The sequence below is a fragment of the Dasypus novemcinctus genome, chromosome 27, assembly GCF_030445035.2.
Source record: "Dasypus novemcinctus isolate mDasNov1 chromosome 27, mDasNov1.1.hap2, whole genome shotgun sequence".
NCBI lineage: Eukaryota > Metazoa > Chordata > Mammalia > Cingulata > Dasypodidae > Dasypus > Dasypus novemcinctus.
In genome coordinates this window covers 27113551-27140367 of record NC_080699.1, presented here as the reverse complement: position 1 = coordinate 27140367, position 26817 = coordinate 27113551, and the positions used below count along the sequence as shown (strand labels likewise).

The following is a 26817-nucleotide window of genomic DNA, read 5'->3' as shown; positions in this document are numbered from 1 at the left end:
ACCTCACACCTTATACAAAAATTAACTCAAAGTTGGTCATGGCTTAAATGTAAAACTATAAAAGTTTTAAGAAAAAGAAAATCTTCAAGATACAGTGCTAAAGCAAAGAATTCTTAGATCTGATACCAAAAGCATGATTCATAAAAGGAAAATGTGGCAACAACTTGGATGAATCTCCAGGGAATTATGCTAAGTGAAAAATGCCAATACTAAAAGGTTATATAACATATAATTTCATTTATGTAATAATTTTGAAATGACATAATTTTAGAAATGAAGATAAGATTAACAGTTGCTAGGTATTGGGGATGGGGATGTGGAGCTGGCAGGGAATTGGGTGTGGCTATAAAACCCCAACAGAAAAGGTCCTTCTGGTCATGGAACCATTTAGTATCCTAAATGGTGGTGGACACACAAACCTACACATGGAAATTAGGACTTACTATAAAGTAATGTAGCAATGTTATAATCATGCAAGGACATACAAATGCACCAAAGGAACTGACCATGCATATAAAAAATGAGATATCTGACAGCGTAGAATTACAGATTAGTGGGGGACACCAATTATCCATATGGGAAAAAAATAAGCTCAGATCTCTATTTGATACTATACACCAAGAATAAATTCCAGGTGGATCAAACTCATAAATGTGAAAAAACTTTTAGAAAAAAGATCATCTCAAGTGATCCTAAGAAAGAAAAAAGATTTCTTAAATGAGATGCAGTAAGAAAAACCAAAGAGGAAATATATGTAAATTTGATATGAAAATTTTAAACTTCTTTTCAACAAAATACAAAATGAAAAGACCACAAACTGAAAAGCTACAGAATAAGAAAAGAAGCTACAGTGCATATTGACGAAGAATATATAAGACTTCCTTCAAATAAATGAGAAAAATACATATAGCTCAATATTTTAAAAAGGGGAAAGGATATGAACTACCAATTAGGAAATCTAAATGGTCAGTAAATGAGGAAAAAGTGTCAACCTTACCGGTAGTTAGGAAAATGTAAATTCATCAACATTAGATAAAAACAAAATGTGAAACAAATCAAGTTGCAGAACTATACTTTTAGCATGATTCCATATTTTTTCTAAAATTTAAAAACACACACAGTATATTTATAGAATGTATCTCACTCCAAAAATAAAAATGAACTTCTTGCTCAGGGTTGCTTCTTGAAGTAAGGAATAGGCCTGGGAGTAGAGGCTAAAAGGCACTCCAATTTTATTTGTAATATTATTTCTTTTAATTAAAAATTAAACTTGAAATAAAGAGAAAAATATCAATAATCATTATTCCTGAATAGTGTGAACATGAGCATTTGTTTCATTAGTCTCAGTACTTTCCTGGTTTGTTTTTTTTTCAATCCTAAAAAGCAAACACGAAACAAAAAGATAAATCTGGCCCCTGGTTTGGTCAGAACAAAAGTTAAGACACCAAAGGTAATTTTCCCCAAGATCATGACTTGGGAGGGCAGGTTCTCATTCTCTCTTTCCTTTGTGGGTATATTCAAATTTTCATATATAACTCCATTCAAGATTCGGAAGGTAGCCTATCTTCTGCAGGGCTGGGAAAGTGGCAAGAAGTCAAAACAAAGTCCAAGGTAATTGGAATGACAAAGGCTGCGAGCTACAGGGAAAAGCTAACATTTCAGAGGGTCTCCATGGTGCCCCAAGGAGAATGCCCCTTTTGTTTCTCATCAGATTCGCAGCTTAATGTGAGCAGTGCTGTGTCACTGCCCTTGTCAGAGGATGATGGAGCCTGGCAATATGGAGAACCCCAGGAGACTCACGTCAAATGTAGGAATGTTCCTTCACAACAGCAGGTCCTCTGTCTGGAAGGAAAATGAGGTAACGGACACAGCACACTAGGGTTTCTCCAGCATCCAAGACAAAATAAGCCTTCATTGAGGTGGTGTCCAGATACAGGCTGCTGCCCTGCTCTCACAATAGCACAATGATACAATCAGCTCTATTTAGAAAAGCCATTAGCTGTAAGCAGGAAAAAACACTCTCTGCATTTCAGAAAGCTTACCGTTAATGGCAATCGAGCAGTTTTTGAGGAATTCCTAATATAATCTTTAAACAAATAAGGATTTCCCAGGGCACGGTTTAGGGATTCCTTGGGACAAACAGAAGTGCAGTACCAAAGACGGGTAAAGGCAAAGAAGAGCCTTTAAGAAAACCTTTTCTGGCTTTGCCATCCTGTCTCTGACAACAGCATTTCCTCCTTTTACCAAATTGTTCATTGGAGATAGTCCTCTTACGACCCTTCTTTATGAAAAACAAAATTTTAAAGCCTGAAAAAAGAGACAGCCTAAATCAATGAATTTACTTCCCCAGCACTGTCCTAAAAAACAAAAAGAAACCACTGAACACCAAAAGATACATGATATGTTGATTTCTGAGAGAAATGTTACATGGTTTTTCTTTTTCTTTTTTTACACCTTTCTCTTTAAAACTAAACAAAGGATTGCGTTATTTGTTAAGTACTGAAATGGCAATTCAAATTTAGTCTCTCAGAGGAAATGGAGAGATGAGGCAAATAGAAAATAAAGGGAAAACTGGCAAATATAGGCAATGGGGACATCTGATAAAGGGTAAAGCAAAAATAATAAACATGTACACTTTAACCTGTGCCAGATTTATTAATGTGGAGGTTTCTTTCTCTCTAAATGATATTTAGATACTCCTGGAGAAATGAGGGCTATCCCTCTCAGGGAGAAAGTGGAACTTCACAACATGTTTTCTGAGGACAACTTCAAATTCTTAAGTGTAATTCAGCCCTAATGTGTGTATCTCTCTAAACACAGAAGCAACCTCTATTAAATACATCTGCCTTCACTAAAGTATCCGTTATTGAGTAAGTCTCTGGGCCTCTCTCAGCTCCTCCTTCTAAATAAAAACCCAAAACGTCCCCACTTTAAAACCTTTCAGTGATTTCCCATGGCCGGCAAGATAAAGTCCAAGTGCCCAAGCAGGGCACACCAAGGTCTTTAATGGCCTGCCCTGTCTCTAACTTGCCCCAAACATATCTGCCACTACTTCCTGCTTTCTAGCTTTTACTTAGTCACATTGATCTGTTATAGTTGACTACACCTAGAGAGAAAGCTCTTCCATACCTCTGTGCCTTTACTTTCCATGTACTCACATAGGCTGGAATATTCTCCTCTCATCTTCACCAGATTAACTCATTCTTTTTCTGGGAAGCACCATCTTTTCCAGCAGAGGTATGTACCTCTACTTCATATTCCCAGAGTATAATAATGGAAATATTCAATCATTTTACTGAGCCATTGCTATATGGCCAGGCACCATTCTAGATGTGGAAGATACAGAAATGTGCAAAGCAGAAAAAGTCCCTGCTTTTAAAGAGCCTGCAGTCCAGTTGGGGGAGACAGAGAGTATATGAGATACATTCAGTCAGGTGTTTATAAGTGACAAGAAAAATAAAAGTTGATTAAGAGAGTTATGGGGACAGAGGTGTGCTATTTCAGGAATCCCCAAGAAGGTGTTAGTAAGGAGAGAGTCAAACAACTTGGTGCATTCCAAACAAAGGAGGAAAAATGCGAAGGTCTGAGTTGGAAGTGTGCTTGTTGTGTTTGAGAACAGCAAGGAAGGTTTTGAGCAAAGGAATAACATGATCTACACTACACAAGCTTTTATAAACTTGAACATTTATAAACTGGCTGATATGTGGGGAATAGACTCTAGGGGTGTAAGGTTGGATTCAGGGAGACCAGTTAGGAAGCTACGCAATAACAGATGATGAAGGCTTGGGCTAAGGTGAATAGTAACAGGTACTCAAATTCTATTTATACATTTGAAAGTAGAACTGATAGAAATAATAGATGGACTAGATGTGGGCTATAGGAGAAAGAAATAAAGGGTTTACTCTGAGGTTTTTGCCATGGGCAACTGGAAGAATGGAGATGTGGGGAAACCTGAAGAAGAGCAGATTTGGCAGTGAGGGGTAGGATGAGAAGGTAAGGGGGTAAGGTAAGGGAGAGGGAGGGAATCATAATTTTGGTTTGGGACACATCTGGTTTAGGCATCCAGGTGGAGATGTCAAGTAGGCAGCTGGAATACTAATCTGGAATTTAGGGAAAGATCAGAGCTAGAAGTATAGATTGGCAGTTACCTGAATATGGAAGACATCAAAGCCACAGGATTGAATAAAAGTACCTAGAGGATGAGAATGGAAGAGAAGAGGTCCAAGACACATGAAGAATCTCAATTTTTAAGAGGTTGGGAGCATGAGGACGATAAGATGAAGGAAGTCTATCTCTAGCTTAGTCCAGATGACAAGTTTCTTCAGAGTAGACACTACTTTTTTGTTTTCTTATCTCCAGCTTCTGGCCCAGTGCCTCCTGGTTCACAGGAGGTATTCAGTAAATGAATTAAGCTGTCCTTTGAAAGCCAGTTAGTATCTGGAGTTACTTCCTAGAAGTTCTCCTAGTTAGACAGGGGAGTCCAATAATTGAAATATAACCAGCCCAGCGAAGACAGCTTTTCAGCCACCTGCAGCACACACTGAACTTATTTTGAAATAGCACACCACTGCTACACAAGTCACTAAGAGACAAGGCACAGATGAAGGATTTAAAAGAAAGAGTCTATTGACCAGAAAGGCAAATACTATGATGTTTAAAGGCCAAGAATCAGAAGACAGAGATTTTTCATCTTCTGTCATGTCACAAAGTAAATAAAGATGAAATACTGGCCGAATGCTCAGTTTTTTTTGTGTTAGTCCATTATTACCACAAGCAGCTGAAGTAGAGGCTAAACTTCCAGCTTTACCTATCAGGAGAAAGTAATAAAAAGGATAATTGAGCAACCATAAGAAATTATAAAAGGCTTAATAAGTATGTCTCCCTTTGGCCTTCTAAACATTTTTTTTAGTCCCCTAAACATTTTATTCAGTTCATCATAAAAATTTCAAATGATTCAGGTAACCACAGCTGGCATTTTATTCTGGGATAGGAAAAAGAATATGTAAACCTCTGGATGATCTTCAAAGTCTTATGTTGCCAAAAGAACTAATCACATGGAAACAGAAGTATGCAAATACTCCGATTAACTTGTTCTTGCCCTCAAAGGCATTTTGGCTAGCTTTTCTTATGTCTACGTTGAGTGAAGGTATCTCATGTTTGACTGACATGTGACAGAAAAATGAAAGGAGGAGACGCTCAGGGAACCAAGCATCTAAGGAAAGTTGTTGTAGAAGTTGTGATTTGCAGGAAAATCAAGTTACTTACTGATAAAAATTCCATGGTCAAATGGAAAAGGATGTTTTCTCCAAAATAAATGGTTACCTCCAAACACCTGGAGACTAGCACTCAAATATGAGTCGGCATGAAACACTGAATTACCTGGAGTTCAATTTTTACCTTTTCCTAACTTTGCAGTGTTTTTCACTATTTACTGGTATTCTAGGGAGAGACTGTGCACATAATTTGAAAGACAAAGAGAAAAGTATAATACTAATATCCCATTTATACATCACTATTCTTAATTCCTAAAAAACATTTAAATTCCTTAACTTTTATTCACCACTCCCTCTTGCTATCAGCATGAATGCTATTACAGTTCTTTTTAAAGTACCTAACACAGTTCTGGCACATCACAAGGGCTCCAAAATTTCTTGCTGAATGGAGAGATAATTCTACCAGGAGACTAATAAGAAAAACTTCTGGGGAAGTTACTATAGGGATATATGTTGACTTTGACTGTCCAGTATCTGAATGCCCTTCTGATTTGGGGGAAACTCAAGAAAGATGGGAGGCAGGAACTACTTTCCACTATAGAAGCTCAAGACAAGTTGATATTTTCCTTCTCCACGCACTAGAAACTAGAATATGAGAAGGTGGCATAAACATGTCTAACTATGACAGGAATTTAGCAGCAATGCAAAGCCACAACGTCTAATAAGAGAATATTCATAGCACATGTGGAAGAGGCTTGGCTGAAACCAATGAAGTCCAGGATGAGTGACTGTCCAATGACTAGTGTCAAAAGCATACTGTTTGACTAGAGAGATACAGAAATCTTGGCTGTGTCTTGCTTCCCATCAATCCTACCTAAGTCTAATTCTTTAATCTTGTCAATTTTGTGAGCTACAAAGTATTCATTATTGTTTTACTAAATTCCTTTCCTACTTAGGTTGGTCAGAGTTGATTTCTGCAATTTGCACTAAAAGAATGGTACCAGGGAGTGGAATGCAGGAAAAAGTCCCTCAAGAAGTTAGGGGCAATTTGGGATTGGTTTCTGGCTAGTAGGGGGCCAGCGAATATCATGTTAGTGTTCATGGAAGGGATCCTGCGGGTCTATGACATGGAGTAATCAAATAACCAATTATCACCTATGGTCATCTGGAATGAAGGTCCCAGTGAAGATTCCCTGGGTGAATGAGAGACTGCTGCCAAGAAAAGAACAAAAGTAAGGGAATGAAGAATTCAAGATTATGAAGTGGAGCATTTGCTTAGTCAAAGGGCACAAGATAGTGTAAAGAAAGTGAATATTAAGGTCAAATCCCTGTAAATTGGTCTCAGGGTGCAGACTGAAACCAAGGATCTTTTTAAGAAAAGGATCTTTTTTTTCTACAACAAAGCTGAGGTCATCAAAACCCATAAATACACAAAGGTTTGGTGCTCCAAGTTGCTGAGTTACAAGTCAGTTAAATTCGCAACTTTATTGGGACTATTATATGAAAGGTAGGGTACTGACTGGAAAAAATAAGAATTGGAATGGACCTAAATGGCAGGATTCTGAGGAATGGGGTAACCTGAATCTCAAATCTTCACTTAAGCTCCCCTGGCTAGCTGAAGTAGCCCCTCTTCCCTTGTTTAATCAGACTGTTCCTATCTTACTAGAAAGGCAGAAATCCCTCTGCCTGAAGAAATTACATTTCAAGAGTAAACTAGTTGGGGGTGGGTGGGTTGGACTATCCATGAAACTGGAGCGAGGGCTGGAGGAAGGAAAAGGTGAACTCTGGGGAGGTGGACGTCTGTGGTTGAAAATACAATTGTGGCAGTGTTCTTTCAGCATATATATCAGGGGAAGGTCACCAGTGCAGAGTGTCCATGGTGTGGGGGGATGTGTGGCAAAGAGTGCAGCTGGGACATGCTTCAATGGAATATGAATGTGTTCATCTTGTCGTAGGGAGTTATTTCAGGAGACACACACAATAAATAACAAAACATTACACTCCCACTCTGGGGGAGTCCTACTACATTCTTAAGTAGAGAAGCAAGAATCTCTTGAGTATATAGGCTGTGCCTAATAAAAGAAAACAGAGCAATATGTCAAGCCCTCAATATTAATGCATGTAACTATGAACATTATTCTTGTAAAATTGAAACTTATACTAATAATAGCTATTGACTAAAAGTTATTTCCTGAAAACCTCTTTGCTACTCAAATGTGGCCTCTCTCTAAGCCAAAATCAGCAAATAAAATAAATGTACTACCTTTCCCCCAGCATGGGACATGACTCCTGGGGACGAGCCTCCCTGGCACTGAGGGATTAATACCAAGCACCAACCAGCAATGCATCTGGAAAAAGACCTTGACCAAAAGGGGGAAACATCAAATACAAAAGAGTTTTTATAGCAACGAGATTTCAAAATAAGTTGCGGGGCCATTTCAGAGGTTACACTTAAGCATGTGTCTCAGGCAAATCTCATTAACTGCCACTGTGAAGAAGGACTCAAATACAGGTGCTCCTGAGTGATCTAGAGCCATCCAGACACTACAGGCAAGGCATATAATTCCTTGAAATCAGCACCCTGTCAGTGGGCCTTATCCTGAAATACATGGCAACGTATTCCCCCAATGTAAAAGAGGTTACTCATTTATAATTTTCTTACACATGATTCTTCTACTCCTTTTATTTGAGCCTAAAATTATCACTATACACATTAAATATATGTCTCAGAGACTTAAATATTTGGTCTATTCATATGAGCCCTGAATCTCCGAAGAACTGCAGCCAACACCTACTCTCCAGATTATCAGACTTGCCCAGGACAACAACAAATGATGATGATGGACAACCCTTATCCCAAAAAACAGAAAGTATCTACAACTGCAAGCAAAATAGTTCCTTCCATCTGCCCCATAAGATCTAAACTCCCTCTCAAACTGAGGCAGATTGGGCATCACTATTCCAGAATCCTCAAGGTTGAGGAATGATCAAATATAAGGGGGTAATGCAACCATGGGCAAAGTAAACATATGAATATTGTAGTAATGGAAGAACATGTAGTATTGTTATAAAGACAGTGGTTACCAGAGGTTCTGAGGGGAGGGGAGGGGAAGGAATAATAGGTGGAATATAGGACATTTTTTAGGGCATTGGAATTAAGCGTAAACCACAATGTAAACTATAGACCATTGTTAGTAGCAGTGCTTCAATATTTATTCATAATTGTAACAAATGTACCACACAGTCATAAGATGTTATTAATAGGGGAAGATGTAGGAGGGGGAAGGGATGGGGTGTATCCTTTTGATGTAACTATTCTGTAATCTAAAACCTTTTTAAAAATAAATTCTATTGGGGCTTGGGTGTAGCTCAGTGATTGAGCATTTGCTTCACATGTACAAAGTCCTGGGTTCAATACCTGGAAAATCTCCAAAAAAAATGTTTATTATATTTTTTGAAATTCCCATTTGCCTCACCATTCCACTAGCATCAAGTAACAACATGCTCTGTGGAACTAATGATACTAACACAAAAAGAATTACAAGACTTTGGAAATTTATATGGAAAAAACTATATTAAGGGAAGCAGATTTGGCCCAACAGAGAGGGCACCTGCCTACCACATGGGAGGTCCAAGGTTCAAACCTAGGGCCTCCTGACCTGTGTGATCTAGCCCACATGCAGTACTGATGCACACAAGGAGTGCTGTGCCACGCAGGGGTGTCCCCCGTGTAGGGGAGCCCCATGTGCAAGAGTGTACCCCCTAAGGAGAGCTGCACAGCACAAAAAAAGTGCAGCCTGCCCAGGAATGGTGGCACACACACACAGAGCTGATGCAGCAAGAGGACGCGACAAAAACGAAACACAGATTCTAGGTGTCGCTGACAAGAATATAAGGGGACACAGAAATACACACAGCAAATGGACACAGAGAGCAGACAACTGGTGGGGGGGGTGAGGAAAGGGAAATAAATAAAATCTTTTAAAAAAACCCACTATATTAAATATACACATAAACAGATTCTAGTGTGTTAGACATGGAAGGAAAAGCAATTTTAGATCAAGTTGAAATTTTTTATATAGGTATACTTATCAGAGATTCCAAATTCAAAAAGCTAGCTTCAGGGGCTGGCAGTAGTTCTCAATGTTTATCTAATTGGCTGATTAGAACCTAGACTCAACGGCAGTCTACGCTAAAGGAAGTTGAGATGCCACAAATTCTTTGGGATGATGTGGAAGTAGGAATTCAAAGACTTCACAACACAGGAAATATGGAAATTATTGCATCACCCATGTTTCCACCCTACCCATTTGCCATCTACGAACCTTAAGAGGATCCAGAAGATACTTCTTTTCTCCAAAGCTTTTAAAAATACGTTAGTCAGAAGAGCACCAGCATCTTCGAAAAATACCTTATAGGCTAGGGATGCTGGTAGGTGACTCAAAAATCAGGTTGCCCATTTCAGTCTCTGAAAATCATAGGTGATGCCATTTACTACTCAGCCAAAATACACAGGTCTACAAACCCAAGGGTGAAAGTGATGGACATAATACATCTCATGATTATATTTAGTGACCAACTTGCAAAATTGTTGTTTCATAATCCTGAGCTCTGCTAGGTTTAGAGGTTTTAGAAGCCAAGAGAGGAACGTCTCCACCAGTACTACAAAAATTACTCCAATGAACTGGAGGCTGAGACATTCAACTACCCATTTTAGGATCTGTAAGTCAATAGCCAGACATCCTCCCCATGCAGTGTCCTGAACGAGCCCCCCCCCCTCCCCTCAAAAGAGTTGCAATGTCAGCTGGGATCATTGGTCCTGTCAAGGGGAAATACAGTGAAAATAATACAGGAGTATGGATGAAACCCAAAGTATCCCCATTGGTATCTCCTGGTATTACGAGGCCTAGTGGTAAAGATTAATGCAACATTACTGAAACCATATACAGGTAAAACCACCAAGGTGCGGAACCCATAAGAGAAAAGGTTTAGGCACCCGAACCCCCACTCCCAAGGGGGTAAAGAACTCTGTCCAACTAAGCTAGCTACAGGCGAAGTTAGCTGAAGGCAAACAAAAAGGGAAGCTGGAAGAGGGAAGTCATAAATACCAATCACAGCTTCATGACCAGCATATAAAAATGAAATAAGCATCAAATCGATGCTTCTATTTCATTTTTTGCTGTGGATATAAATATCGATAAATTTTAACTAGTTTTCTGTTTCTTTCTCCTCCATTTACCCTGGTATATAGGGTGGTTAACTTTACAATTGAATCAATAGGTTGCAGGATACAGAAAGAAAGTAGAAATGGAGATCTAGGACAAGGAACTAGATACAGTAGCAACTGATAAGACTGGGTTATTTTAATTTCAGGGAGAAAGTAATTGTGCTTTCACTTGGATAAAGAATACATAAGGGCAGGTAGGAATAAATTTTTTTTTTTTTAAATTTACTACAGGGAGGTGTGTGTAGATGCTGGTTAGTCCAAGCAGCAGACTACAGCAGATAGTTTACTTCCTGTTTGGGGGGAAATTTCAACATAAGGGGAAGCAAGATTCTATCTCCCATTACAGAAGTCAAAGTGGAGCAGAAATCTTCTCCCCATCCCTTGGGAGACAGAGGGTGAGTACCTGCTCTAAGTACATGTAATCAGCTGGTTCTACACAGATTTTTGATTCTTGGAGAATGAAACAAAGGTCAGTGAGAAATTACTTTTGGCACTTACAGGGGAATCAGAAGTTGAAAGACATGGCTGCAGATGTCTCTAGATACTTATTAGAATGTAATAAGTATCTAGAGATAACTGACAGCAGCAATCTCTGAAGCAGACTGAATTGAAACTTCAGCTGTCTTTGCATCCCTAGGATCTTTATTTTCCCAATATCTTTCCAGTAAATTTCTCTCTTGATTAAAATTAATTAAAGTTGGTTTCTATGACTTGCATTCAAGAGCCCTGAGTAGTACAGATACATAAATGTACTCTAGAATAATTTACCATCAGAAACAGAAACAAATTTACTGCTTATATAGATATCACTTCTTGTTTTAACTAGAAGTTAAGCAAACAGCAATGACTGACTTATGCTTAATAGCCAAAATGCTTACTTCTACCTTTAATATGTTAGACTGAATCAACTTAAACTATAAATATATAGATAGTATTTTTTTTAACCTAAAAAGTCAATTTCATATGGCTTAATCTAGTATTTCTAGGTTGTAAGAAAAGGCATAGTAATATCTATTTCTCTCTACTTGTCTGTTCTTAGCTAACTTTTAAAGGTCATCTTCAAAATCCTTACTTCATTTGTCTAATATTTTTAAATGCCTAGGCTTTAAAATACTACTGGTAATACCACAAAATTTTTTCACATAGCATTGGTTGAGACTTATAGAATGCTGATTCTCTCAAAATCTATTAGTCATAGAGAACTTTGGGGGATGGGGAGAATAGGTTCATTCAATAAAAATGAAAAAGAATCCCAGAAACTTGTAGCCAGAAGGACCAATTGATTTGACTCACATTCTGCCCTAATTTCCATCTGTTTGTCTGAAATCCTGCCAAATTGTTATTCATATTATTCTTAAAGACATTAAGGAAGGAAAGCACATAAATTTTTTAGTAACCTATAAACCCTTTTGGGGGGGAGTTTTTTTTCTTGCATATTTACATGTATCGTAGCTGCTACATTTCCTTTTACATTTTCAGAGTATTTAAGATAGTTCCTCACTAAACACTATATGTTAACTCTTCATATATATAATTTAGCCCTCAGCCCTTCTCTTCACACTCAACGATCCTAATTCCTTTAATATTTCCTCAAGAGCCTATTTTTCCAGTCATTTTTTCATATTCTATGAATTTGTCAAATCTCCTACACTGAAGAACTTAGTGTATTCTAAAAGCAGATGCAAAGTGAGAGGAGAAACCAATTTTGGAGGTAGGTGAAAATGCATGCCCTTATAGAAGATGATCAAACAGGAAACAATGACACGAAGTATGGAGTGGCAACTACTAGAAGTAGTCAAATACTTACCCATTCTTAATACTAGAGCAAGACTAGAAGAAATACACTATGAAAGATGAGATAAAATAGGCTGGCTTTTGTGTCTCTCTTTATTTATTTTTTAACCTATTACCAAAGTCCCCTAAGAAGGACACAATAACAAATTATTAGATTTTGCTCTGAAACGAAAGGTCTTAAGTTGCCTCACCACTCTCTAAAGTGTTTTGCTAAGCAGATAAGGGATTGTTACCTGAATGGCACTTGTTCCTGTGGAACATCCACATAGTAACGAATAAAAAATCTCTCAGAATCTTCTCGCTCACCATCGGTAACAACGCTGCCATTAAGTTTGGAAACTGATGGCAATCTATAGGTCAAAAACCAAATAAAGACATTTTTAAATACAAACAAATATTCACTTTCAGAAATAAAACAAAAATTGGTTCGAGCTCCAGTCTTATTCTCTTGAAAGGATACATTTGATGTAGCTCCACTTATGTATAATTACAGACATGAACTAATGTGGTATTAAATAAAAGAACCAAGAATATCTTTTTTGGATGTGATGTAGACTTGTTATAATCAAACCTCACCTTTCAAAATAAGATTCTAGATAAGCGCGGTCTAGCTTAAATATAACGTAAGCCACATAAACCACTTTAAATTTTCTAGTAGCCACGTTTTAAAAGTAAAAACAAAAGGTGAGATTAATTTTAATAATATATTTTATTTTACTTAACCCACTATATCCAAGATATAATCACTTAATATGAAATCAATATTAAAAATAAGTAATGCACTATTTTACTTTTTTTTTCATATAAAGTATTCAGAATCCAGAGCATGTTTTACCCTTAGAGCATATTTTGATTGAAATAAGACATACTTCAAGAATTCAACAGTCTACCATACTAGACAGTGCAGATATAGTACAGTATGGTTAGGTTCAGGAATAAATATATTTATTAAAGATGTCGATAAATGAAATAAAGTACAAGGACTACTGCAAGACTTATTTTTCTTGGAAGCAAAGTACCCTAGACTTTATTTCTTCAGTGAGACATTAATGTGCATATTAACACCTGCAGATCAGGAAGGGGCTCCAGGCGTCAGTCATTCAGAAAGGTCACTACCCTGCTTAAAGACCCTCTCTTTGTACAGGGAACCTTAAAGCCTACTGCTCCCCTTCTAAAACTACTATGTGCAGTACCCTAGAGAGAACAAATCAAAGTCCCATGGTCCTTTTTACCTTAGCTAAACTCTGGTTGCTGCTAAAGGCTCATACAAAAATAAGCATCCAGAGGACATTTCAGCAGTCAGTGGCGGGGGAAGAGTCTGAGACATGAAAGGCAGGGAGAGCCAGAGGGAAAAAAATTAACATTATGGTAGCCATATTTAAGTCATTTGAGAGTCAAGAAGAAAACACTTGGGTTGCCCCCTTAAGTTTTACTTCAATAGCCCAATTTTCAGGTATTTACACTTTAAATGACCACTATGGTAACAGAGAAAATAAAGACAATTTAAAATAGAACTGATTCCTTTCTATTTGTACTTTTCTTCATGCCCGAAACAGAACTAAGTATCCAAAAGTATAACAATAGAATAAATTGGTGAGGGAATTTTTCAGTACCCTTGGTGGGCCAATTTGAGTTCATGTTTTTCTCATCATATTGCATTTCTTTTCATCCAGGATGTGGAGCTACTGAAGTGGCTACATCAAGTGCAGTCTAGTTAAGAGATGGATAAACGCACAGTGCCCTGCCCCCAAATAGTGTATTAAGCCTCTAAAGAAACAATAAGGCCCCGTGAAGAGAAAACAGAAGAATCACAACAGACCTGGCTACCACCAACTTTCTTCGCTCCTCAGTGGTATATGGTTGCAGGAGAGGAATTCCTAACAATCTCACTTCTTCGAGTTTGGGGAATGAATTTAGTTTGTCAATGTCTTCCCAGGAATGCAAACCTAATTTGAGAAACGTATCATTTAAGTTAATCCAGAAGAGTCTCCAACATCCATTCATCTGATCCTCCATAATAATGGCTTGTAAAATGGATCACTGGTGGTTTCAATAAGCAGAATGTATTCAATGACTGTATCACAAAAAAGTAATGTGACCAACTCATGTCACTCAAAAAGCCAAACACAGAACATAATTATTGATCAGAAGTCATACTGCCACATTCAAATTTTTACCTGTCAAATTCTAAATTGGCAATTCAGTAGAACCAGAAATTAAATATGATCTGTCTTCACACTGTCTTCATTTTGGAGATAAGGGAAGAGATTTAAAATGAAGCAAACAAAAATAAATGAAAAGCCTGGACCTCTGGGTAAGGAAATCAGAACAAATGAAGACTGTTTAGCCTTAAAATGAAGCTCTCCCTCTGGTTGTGAGCAAATGTATGATCCAAGTCAATTCTTGGGCACTGGTAGGAAAAATATTCCTGTAAAAGCGAAGCTGGCCAATTTTACAACACACTTTAAATCCATGTCAGAGCACAACATAGCCCCTTCCTGTTTCTCTTAACCTTCAGCAAGGGTAAAGGCAGAGAAGCAAGTTTTGAAGACTCTGAAGTGTAACTATCCCAAGTCATGACCATCCTCTTCCCTTCAAAATGGCCTTTCCTTCTAGGAGAAAGAAGAGTGAGCCCAAAGGGTACCAAACTGTGATAGGAACAGGTTCCTTATGCCAACTGAGGTTTTTAAAATTTATTTTAAACCTTATAACCTCTATGGTGAATCAAACTAAATTTATGTTTTAATAGTTGTGCGTTAGAGCTTGTTACATCATTTTAACAAATATGCTAAAAGCACTCATTCCTATAAAACACAGGATCAGATGGAAACAAAATAGCAATCTTATATAAATATTAAAAAGAAAAGTGGGCATTTGAAATGGCATAGTAGATTGGGATTGCCCAACCTATCCAGATAAAATGTTGAAGTTTGATTCTTTGAACTCTTTTTTACTCAGCCTTTTACTGTCCAATTCATCAATTTCATTACACTCCTTTCATAGAATAACCCCTTTAATATATAAAATATAAATTGCTAATGTAATGCTGTGCCACTTAGTATTTATCAGAGCATTTATGAAAACGAATGTCTTAAATTTAGGCAATCAATAGGCATCTATATGTCACCACTGAAAATTTATCCTATAAGAGGGTAGAGATATGACTGGAAGAAATATACTGTCATTTTTATTTCATGCATAAGCTCAGATTAATTTGCATGTAGAATGAGAACAAGCCTCTACCCCACCTGACTTATGGAGGCTGATGGATCGTAGATTAGGAAACAACCTTGCCAATGAATCGTCAGGCTCCTCGATAGCATTCAAATGATTGTTGGCCAGGACAAGGGTATCCAGTGAAGGAAACATAGCTCCTAACTTTCTTATTTCAGTCCAGTCTTGGAGGTTATTGTCTGTTATATGTAGTAGCTTAAGAGAATGACAGCAAATAGAAGGACAAGACACTGTTTCATAGTCATTAAGGCACAGGAAGAGCTCCTCCAAACTGCAGAGAAAAAAGGAAATATTTCATTGTCTAAATCAGTGTAAATTTCTACCTTGCCCTTATTTTCATTCATTTGATAAGTACATAAGTATCTACTTATAAACTCTGCTAGGCATTACGGAGGAAATATAAAGATGGCTCTGTGAAGCTTCAAATATAGCTGAGGAAGACAAAACAAAATACATAAAATGGCAGAGAATCATATAAGCCAGTACTAAATTACTTTTTTGCTTAAATAATTAAGTGTAAATTAAGCAGTAGTTAACTGTAAATACAATATAGTTCCTATAGGAATGAAACTGAAATTGAAGGAGGGGTAGATTTGTGTAAATTGAGAGGAGAAAATTCCAGAAACAATATGAATAAATATTTAGAAATAAATAATACCATTTACTGAATTTCTACCCTGTGTCAGGCCCTGTGCCAGGTACTATGCAGACTCTACTTTTATTTCTGCAGGATAGATAAAATCATGCCCATTTTACAGATAATGTGATTGAGCTCAAAGAGATTAAGGAGCTTGCTAAAGGTCATGTGGTTAGTAAGTGGAACTGAGGTTTAAAAGCTCATTTGATGCCATGCTGCATATTGCATGCAGTGAAGAACCCAAGCTCATAAAGTGAGAGTGAGAAACTAAGAAGGCAAAAGTAGGGTGAGACCAGACTCTGAAGGGCTTTGATAATTTCCAAATTTAGAGAAAAAAAACCCTGGTTTTCTATACTTCTTTAAACCACCCCCTGTTGAACACTTATATGTACCTATACAAACAAAATATAATAAAGCACTGCTACACTGACAAACAAAAATGTAATTTCTTACTTATTTTATTGAAAAGAATATCAAGTCCCCACATGAGGCCATCTAAATGCTTAATGATCTGCCTGTTACCAAATATTAGAGATACTAAGATTATGTTTCCTCCCAAAGAAAAGGGCTAATGAGGCAAAAATTTTAATCAGAAGATTAAAATGGAGAAAGGTTGGGTTGATCTAGAAGTGATAAGTGCTTCTCAGGGGTATTTTCTAGCCAAAGGATGACATATCCTATGTCTTGGTGCTACTCAACCCTCTGAACAAGTATTCCAGTGGAAATGCTACTAGATTACCCTGACACCTTCATTCTAATTACTTCATTTTTCTAAACTCATTCTCCATTCACTCTGCAGTTCTAGTATTTCTGAGATGGGAGATCAGCAGTAAGTGTATGTACTAACGCAGATGGCAACACAGCTCCCTCTCCATCATGCTCTCTGGGCTTACTCTGGTAACTCCTGCAGTATCGTGTGGACTGTCTCCCAAGAAGCTTTGCTGTTGTTGAGGACAAGTTTGCGAACCCCAGAGAAGGACCCAGCACATGTTCTTTCTAAAACCGACAAATTCAGAGGGTTGGAACTCAGGTTTAGAAACTCCAACTGGGGAACATTTGACACAATTTTACTGACCTAGGGAGAAAAAAGAAAAGCGTATCAGGAAGTAATCAGAGCTTTTAAATAGCAATCACCCTATAAAAAGCCTAAGTGAGTGGGCCTCCAGGCAAAGGGCCATCTATATTAGGGAGTCCTATTTAATGATGGTAGCCATGGAAGGCATAATAATTTCCACAAATCTTAGCAAATAACAATCTATTTTTATGAAATAGTGGCATGATTCATAGCTAATACTACAAAAGAAAGACTACCATGTATGTTACCTTTACTAACGTTTCTGATTCTGCTCTTTAAGTTATACTCTTTGATAAATGGAGAAAACATAGCTTAGATAACATCTTTAGATAACAAGGTCCTGAGATTGGGCCATGTAATTCCCTTTGACTCTTCCCTGGCCCCCATCCCCAACTCAACATAAAGCAAATGAAAGATTTATTAAAGACCACCTGATAACAATTCATGTGCTGAAAACTAACTGTATAGCCATGATCACTTAGAAAACAGTTTCAGCTTGATTAAAGAGGTACCAAACTTGGAAATAGATTTACCTAAAAACAAAAAGCATCCATTAACTATGTAACAAAAGACAACCATGATCATCAATTCAACAAATCAGCTAGCAACTTGATAAACAAAAAGAAAAAAAAAGGAAATGAGCATACTGACCTTAACTATTTGCTCTGCATAGTACTAGCCTCTTTGATATAGCTTACTTCATTAAATTCTCAAAACAACTTGCAGGATAAGTAGCAACACTGCTTTCATTATAATAAATGATGAAACTAAGGCTCAGAGATGTTAATTTGAGTAAGTTCTCAGAGTTACAAAAGCTAACTCTGGTATTTAAAAATCAAAGCCATTTTTCTTTTCCAATATACAACACAAATATGACCAGAAAAAAAAAAATGGATAAAGGCAATTGAAGAGTAGAAGGAACAATATGTGAGAAGGACTAGCTTAAACAAGTATGAAATAAATGCTAGAAGCCCAGTAAAAATATTAAGCATTTATCACCTATACAATGTGGTAATTACAAGAAAGGGAGCCAAACAGACTAGTTAGGCTTGGTTTCAAAACCTAGGTTCAAATCTGTATTCCAACACTTTTTAGCTGTCTGATTTCAGAAAAGTTGTTTAACCTCCCCAGATCTCAGTATCCTCAAGCTATAAAATACAGAAAATAAAAGTACAGAATTCTTGGTAGGATTAAATGAGATACACATGTAAAAGCACTTAGCATAGTAGCTGGAACATCTTTTTTAAACCTGTCTCCTTACCATGATACCTCCATCAATAGAACGTAAACTCATGAAAGCAGGGATAGTACTTATTACTGCAGTGTGGGCACTTAATATCTATTGGCTAAATTAATGGAACAAATCATTCAATAAATGTAACTATTACTAATAAGATAATTATAGTATGGACCACTACCTCAACCCTAGTTAGTATATATCAGACTCACTGGCAGAATTTTTAAAATATACTGATTCTTACTCTCTAGCATATACTACTGAATCAGAAGCTTCATAGCTGGGACAAGTTTCATGTTGGGATTCGAATATGTTTTCTTTCAGAGCTCCATAGGTAATGCCAAAGGGCACCCAGGATTGAGAACTACTTAAGAAAAAGTAATCTGTGCTTTATATCAGATCTACCGTGCACTGTCCAGTTCAGGAGCTCTAAAATCAGTGAGAAGTAAATTAATTCCAAGATGGTTCAGAGAAGTATGTCTAAGGGAATGGTCTTTACATCCACTATTTCATCTAGTCTACACACTAACCCTTTGAAGTGGGCTCCGTTTTTATACTCATTCTAAAAGTGAAGAAATGAGTGATCTTTTAGAGAAAAAGCCCTAGGTTTCAGCTTAAAATGTTCTTCTAATAACAGTAAGGCATTCCTACCAGTCTGTCCATATTTTAGTTTGATCCCTTTTATGGTCAAACAGATCAATGGCTAGGATTTGGAGTTTAGCCTGTAGCCACAACACAGCTAAAGAGCTCATGAAGGGACCAATCCCACACAGCATCTAATGCCAGAAGGACTTTCCTACAGAAGAGGATGACCAGCTACACTTCACCTCTTTAAGGACAAAAAAGGTGAAGAGGAATTGTGTTCTAACTAAAGCATAAAAAATAACTGCTGATTAGAGTTCAACCTCAGTTTAATAAAACCAAAACATAAAAACCCTTCACCAGCCACCAGTCTCCATATTTTATTTGTATAATAAAGAGGGAAGTAACAACAATAACAAAAAGGGGTAATTTAACGGTTCAAGCAGCAATTTTCGGGACATTTCCCATTGGGGATGTCCTATAACCTTCTTCAGAGTCAAAAGCCAAACTCCTGTACCATGAGAATAAAGATTTAGAACAATGACTCTTACCCTGAAATATCCTCAAAAGATAAAGTTGGTCTTAATTCAAGCAATAAAAATGATATGTTAAAAGTAAACATTTTCTTAAAGGGGCCTGAAATAAAAAAGGTTTTTTTGGTAACCCTGAATTAATGATAAGATTCAGGAAAACATAATGTTTATTATACAGTATTATGGTAAATTTACATGCAATGGAAAAACTTCCTAATGGCAGAAGCTGACAAACATTTAATGAATGATTTCCCTTTTTTTAATTCTAAAAATAAAAACGATTCTTCTAGGTCAGGGGTTCTTAACCAGGGGTCCTCTTGGTGGTCCATGAGATTGAATTGAAAAATATCAACTTATTATCTTTATTTCCTCTGATCTCTCACTGAAATCTAGCATTTCCTTCACTTATGAATGTATGCAATAAATTACAGTAGTATTCATTTCATATCATATTACAGTTGTTGCATATCTTGAAAAATCGCTTACACTTATCCATACTTAGAAATTACAGTAGTTGATAGACCTGACTCTAGTTGAGTATCATAAAACTACCTGCCACTACATTCTGAGAAGGGGTCTGTGGTTTTCACCTGAGTGGCAAAGGGGTCCCTCAAACAAAAAAAAGTTAAGAACCCCTGCTGTAACTGGAATGAGTTGAGTGTGTTCACGTGTGGAAACACGGAGATGAACTTAGATCACCTTTTAAGTCTCCACAATTCTATGGTTTAATCAAGGACCCTCCACTCCACTCTGGCTTCTTAAAAGGAAAAAACTAACGTGCTCAGAAAAATGGGAAAAGGGTTTCAGGATGCCAATCTGTAATTTATACCCAAGCTTTTCTCTAGCTTGACTGAGTGGCTAATTCTTCCCTCCTCTCAACTACAAGGTTTAATTTCTTTTATAAAATAGTTTTGATAAGAAGGGGAGAAAAAAGGAGATACCTTGGGAAAGGTCAGACAAAAATCTAGCTAGGCAAAAAAGTCAAAAGCTAAAGAAAAATGCATTTTTAAAAGCACAGGTGCCAAGTTTTAGAAGGGTGGTGGCAAATCTTTGCTTCCCCGCAAATACTACACTTTTCATCCGTATTTATCTTAGTTTCTAGATAGTTAAGAGCCAGTAGAATAAAACTGCAAAAGAAGTTAATCATGACTCAGAATAATAGTGACCAATTAAAAAAAAAAAGATAAAGAACAAACAACATTATTTTGCTATATCAAATTGATTGCTATATCAAATACTGGCTGAAATACACTCAGTAATAGCCAGGGACAAATAATCTAGGTAATCAGAGATATGGGTTGTAATGGGGTTGAAATGTAATGTTTTAAAACCATGACCTATGAGGCATTTTAGCCTGGCAAAGGGTTTAATTAATCTTAAAAATCAATATTCTTTTGCTGTCAGTATGTGTCCCCTCTCTCCATGCTCTGATACATATTCTAGAAGATTGAGATCAGCTTATAGTTAAGGATAAGGAGCAACTATAAAGGAATGATAAAAACAAATTGAAAAATGGAAACCCGAAGGGTAGCAGCCACAAATGTTTGTGTGGGAAACGCCTGAAAACAGACTATAGAGTACATAAAGGGACATTTATCTGGGTTCAAATATGGTAAAAATAAATACGTGCCCCTCTAGCTAAATACGTCAATGTGGCCTGAGAAATATTTAACATAGACCTTTGTCTAAGCAGAGAAAAAGTTAAATTACCTAGTGTAAACGGAGTATACTGATCCATATTTATATAATTCTCACTTCCAGGGCAAGCAACCACATCACTGTTGAACTTTTCCCACCAGTCAGCCAAAGCTTATGTATATAGTGAAAGCATAGACATAAAACCTATACAAAATTTATATTCCCAAAGAACCAAATTTAGGAGAATCAGCATGTGAAAATAGAAGCTGAACTGATTCAGAAGACTTGGCTTGCCTTGCCACCCATGCAGGTCACAGATCTCACCAGAGGTTCATTAGCAGGACTATTAGGAGAATCATGGGGGAGAAGCAAAATTAACAAGTTAGTTTATTCTGCATTTGTGCAGTATGGACACAGCATGCATGTCAATTAAGTGTCTCAAACGACCAAGAAGGCACAGTTATTAGATAAATAAACCAGTAAAAACATGTTATTTCTTAGAATAGCCCTGTAAATCTATGTACATTAACCAGTTATTTAGAATCAGGTGATGTATATCTCTAAGAATCTAGTAAACATTTTATGGATGAGCAAACTGAAGCACCAAAGGACTGAATGACTTGCCCAGGATCACAGGAAAAGTTGGAGCAAGGGGTCTTGATCAATCCTTAAGATACAATCATTGATTCATTAACACATTCAACAAATATTTAAGTGCCTACTATGCTAGGTGGAGACGATAAAGACAACAAAAACCTCCACTTTGAATAAGCTCACAATTTAGTAGACAAACTGTCAAGCAAGTAGTGATTATAATGTACTGTGATAAAGCCTTCTCAGAGCAGCAGGGTATGGGTATTCCAGAATAACCTGACTCTGCCTGAGGGAGAGCCAGGCATGGTTACACAGAGGAAAAGCCAGGGCTTGCGTCAAGCCCGCAAGGATGAACAGGAAGTGTCCAGGTAGACAAGAGGAGAAGAAGAGCAGGGGATTCTGAATGAATAAAAGCAAGGAAGCTTTTCATGTCAAGAGTTTATCAGGAGCCGCAAATAAAAGCATATGGCTTAGCTGGAGATAAAGCTCTAGAAATAGGAAAAGGGCCATAGGCTGAAGGGTCATGCTTAAAAAGCTCAGACCTTAGTTTATGGGCAATGAAAAGCCACTGAAGAACTTCACGCAGGAGGGTGTCACGATCACGTTTCATTTATTAAAATGTATGTGGGTGCATTGTAGAGGATGACTCAGAGGAAGCAGGATAAAATCAGGGGCAGGAAAACCCACTAGGAAGCTTTTCCTGTAGTCTAAGGAACAAAGAGCCTAAATGAAAGCAAGAAAAATGAACCAAGTAGAAAGAACTATTTTTCCCATATTCTTAAGGGTAGCTTTTATCAGGTAATGTTATATAATCAGGTAGGTAATATTGTAATAATAAGAGAGAATGGCCACAATACTGTAATTTGTGTACTTGTTTGAGAGTAAAACTATAATTAAAATGCTTCAATATGTGTTCATCAATTGTAGCAAATGTACCACACTAATGAAAGATGTTGTTAATGGAAGAAAGTGCAGGAGGGAGAGGGGGTGAGGTATATGGAAATCCTCTATACTTTTTATGTAACATTTATGTAATCTAAAACTTTTTAAAATAAAAAAAATTTTTTAAGGTATAAGTTATATCATACCACCAAACAGACTTAATAATGTAAAGAAAAGTTCTAAAATACTTGGAATAAACCTTAACAACAAGAATACATTTTTTTGTAAATCTTAGTTTCAAGTTCAAGTATTTTTATGTCAATATACAGTAATAAGTACTGAAGTAGTAGAGATAAAGCATAAGATGTGTCAACTAGTGAAATAGTGGAGAATTTGCAGCATTGGTAGCAGTCTCAACCTCTGAAGTCTTATTAATCTGGAATAAAGTTCCTCAGTGCTTTTCATATTAATGAAGATCAAATTAGCAACAGCAAATCTAAGTAAAAAATCACTAAAGAAACAAAACTGAAGCAATCAGGTATTTATCTTGAGACATACAGACAAGAATCACAAGTGAGCAGCAGAATTCAGCAGGATATACATCATAAACAATTATGTAGTTGTTAATGCTGCATTTCCCAAAAACACAATAACGTAGCTTTACCTCATGCCAGTCTTCAAGTTTGTTGTCAGAAAGATCTAGTTCTGACACATGAGCACAGAAGGCAGCAATTTCTTTTTCATCTCCTGCACAGGTTATGCCACAGCTGTTCAACACTAGAACACTTGGGAGGTTGAGGCGATCTGAATCACAAGAGAAACAAGACACTTTCAATGTCAGCATAATTCTTTTTTTTTAAGATTTATTTTATTTATTTATTTATTTTATTTCTCTTCCCTTCCCTGCTCTCCCCTCCGCCAGTTGTCTGCTCTCTGGGTCTATTCGCTGTGTGTTCTTCTGTGTTTGCTTGTATTCTTGTCAGTGGCACCAGGAATCTGTATCTCTTTTTGTTGTGTCATCATGCTGCATCAGCTCTCCGTGTGTGCGATGCCACTCCTGGGCAGGCTGCACTTCTTTTGTGCTGGGCAGCTCTCCTTAAGGGGCGCACTACTTGCGCGTGGGGCTCCCCTACGTGGGGGATACCCCTGCATGGCACAGCACTCCTTGCGCACATCAGCACTGTGTGTGGGCCAGCTCATCAAATGGGTCAGGAGGCCCTGGGTTTGAACCCTGGACCTCCCATGTGGTAGGCGGATGCTCTATCCCATAAGCCAAATCCACTTCCCCAGCCTAATTCTTTATCTACATGTTCAGTCACCAGGAACAATCAAGAAACAAAAAGACAAACTATGGGAAATTATACAAGGACTTGAAGGATACAGGATATAATGGGACCCTACAGTACTGAATTCTAAGGTGAGACAGCCAAATGTAGTCCAGGAGGAGATGGGAAGTATTGGAGCAGTTCCACCATGTTATCAATGAACCACTAGATCCTATCCCATTTGGACTACCACTGCCTACTTATTGGTCTCAATTCTTTCTTTTTTTAAAAATTTAACTCAGGCGAGTGGATATAGCTCAGTAGCTGAGGACCTGCTTTGCATGTATGAGGTCCCAGGTTCAATTTAACTCAAAAGTATCACTCTGGATGGTTCTTTTCTTTCTTTCTGATGTTTAACTTCACCTTTTGCTGCCATTGGATATTATTTAAAACCATTAGAGATTCTATCTGGTAAATGTTTTCTGTCCTACAAGTTCATATGATTCAAGAAATGTTCCTCACTTTAGTAGATCCATTCAAAATTCTACAACTCTTTCACTCAGACTTCTCCATCAATCATTCTCCAATGTCATATCTGTATAGAATTTGTCCCTTACGAAAATTATGATCTTTTAAAATATAATTGTAATGGGAAAATGTTTCCAAGTCATTATTCAATGAACTTGGTCAAGCTGAGATTTAACAACTCTGACTCGTTCAAAAAGACATGTATCAATAAAATCATTCTTACTATCTCCAATAAGGAGAATTCATTCTTTTCCTGTCTGTGTAAAAAAACGCCTTGTGAAGGAAATATTTTATTAATGGAGGTTTATATGGTTTTTCAACTTAGCACTTGTCAATATCAAATTTCAGAGAATAAGAACAGATCCTGAAAAAAAAAAATACCAAGTAAAAAGTCACTTCTTCCTGGAATCTCAGTTTATCCACAGTGATAAGATAGATGTATTGAGAAATAACTCTCAGTAACCTCTGGACATAGGAACTAAAACATTAACTGATTCAATATCAGTTCTCCATAATTACAAAGAACTACATCCAAGAACCATAACTGTTAGTTAAAACACTAAACTAAAAAGCAAGCAAAAAACACACCTTGCATATTTCTAGTTATAGATCTCTGCTCAAATCATAATCCGTCTCTTAGAACGTCTTTTTCTCTTCTCTAACCAAATTCTACTCATTCTTTCTATGTTTTTAAAAATTAGAGCAGTTACAGGTTTACAGAAAAACCATGCAGAAAGTTCCCATATTACCCCACCCCCACAGTGTTCCCTATTATTAACATTTTGCATTAGCGTGGTACCTTTGCTAAATTGATAAAAGAATACTATTATTAACTATATAGTCCTTAGTTTACATTAGGATTTAGGATTCACTCTTTGTGTTCTATAGTTCTATGTTAGTTTGTTTTTTAACTTTTTTTCTGGCAACATCTGTATAAACTAAAACTTCCATTTTAACTATTTCCAAGTATATACTTCAGTGGTGTTACATTCAAAATGTTGGGTTACCATCACCACTATCTATTACCAACACTTTTCTATCACTTCATATAGAAACTCTACAAATTTTTTTTTTTTAAAGATTTATTTATTTTATTTCTCTTCCCTTCTCCCCCGGCCCAGTTGTCTGTTCTCTGTGCCTATTCGCTGCCTGTTCTTCTTTGTCCGCTTCTGTTGCTGTCAGTGGCATGGGAATCTGTGTTTCTTTTTGTTGCGTCATCTTGTTGTGTCAGCTCTCTGTGTGTGCGGCGCCATTCTTGGGCAGGCTGCACTTTCTTTCGCTCTGGGCAGCTCTCCTTATGGGGCATACTCCTTGCGCGTGGGGCTCCCCTACGTGGGGACATCCCTGCGTGGCACGGCACTCCTTGCACACATCAGCACCGCACATGGGCCACTCCACACGGGTCAAGGAGGCCCCAGGGTTTGAACCGCGAACCTCGCATGTGGTAGGTGGACGGCCTAACCACTGGGCAAAGTCCGCTTCCAAAACTCTACAAATTAAGCATTAACATACCCCTCTCACTGTTTTCCCCACTCCCACCACTGCTCCTGGCAACCTACATATTCAAATATCTGACTTTAAAATTTGCATATTCTAATTACTTCAGGCAAGTGAGCTCATACAATATCTGTCCTTTTGAGTCTGGCTTATTTCACTCAATCTGATGTCTACAAGGTTCATCCATGTTGTAGCATGTCTACTTCTTCTTGAAGGGTTGATTCAAATCTCAGAGCTTTGAAGCCTTTCCTGATCCTATTAATCAACTCTCTCTAAATTTTTTTCCCAGTCACTTTGCTCAACATAAACTATCTTACACTATTTCTTTGTAAATATGAATATCCTGTAACCCAGTTAGGCTGTAACGCCCATCAGGGTAAAGGCTAGGCCAGTCTTACACTGCTTTGCAGCCACTGAGTTCCTTGAAGGAATATGCTTTTGAAATATTACCACTCAAATATTATTCTTACCCTATGAGTCAACTAAAATGCCTTTTGGTCTATCTGAAAGAAAACAAGTCCTGTCAGTTTCTTTGAAAACACTGAAATAATACCAAGGGGGAAAGACTATTTGGCTCCTAACTCAAAATAAATCATTTGCCAACAGGCAATATTCTGATTTAACTTCCAAGTAAGCTCAAGTAAATAAATGTTTTAGGTCCCATCTTTCTTACCTTTCATAGGGGAGCCCTGAGGTGTGGCTGGGACATGGACTCCCATCCCAGGGCCACGGCGGTAAGGGAAGTTCTCGGGACTGTATTTTTCACATAATACTTGCATAAAACTTCTCCCGCTAGGTTGATCCATCTTCACTCAAATTCTATAAGAAAGGAAAATGTATTTACTCACACAAGAAATATTTACTGAGAGCAAATTATTTAC

General features: G+C 37.3%; 1 protein-coding gene across 1 annotated transcript in view; it reads right to left on the bottom strand.

The window, feature by feature from the left end:
* Positions 1–26817, bottom strand: part of TECTA (tectorin alpha) — a 150638-nt gene that overhangs the window by 96101 nt on the left and 27720 nt on the right. Inside the window, exons 2-7 of the mRNA XM_012525555.4 lie at positions 26610–26755; positions 23311–23450; positions 16999–17180; positions 15483–15739; positions 14054–14180; positions 12468–12584 (exon numbers count right to left, since the gene is read on the bottom strand). Coding sequence (XP_012381009.2) covers positions 12468–12584; positions 14054–14180; positions 15483–15739; positions 16999–17180; positions 23311–23450; positions 26610–26742 — 956 coding nt within the window. The 5' untranslated portion in view covers positions 26743–26755. The remainder of the gene's footprint in view (positions 1–12467; positions 12585–14053; positions 14181–15482; positions 15740–16998; positions 17181–23310; positions 23451–26609; positions 26756–26817) is intronic.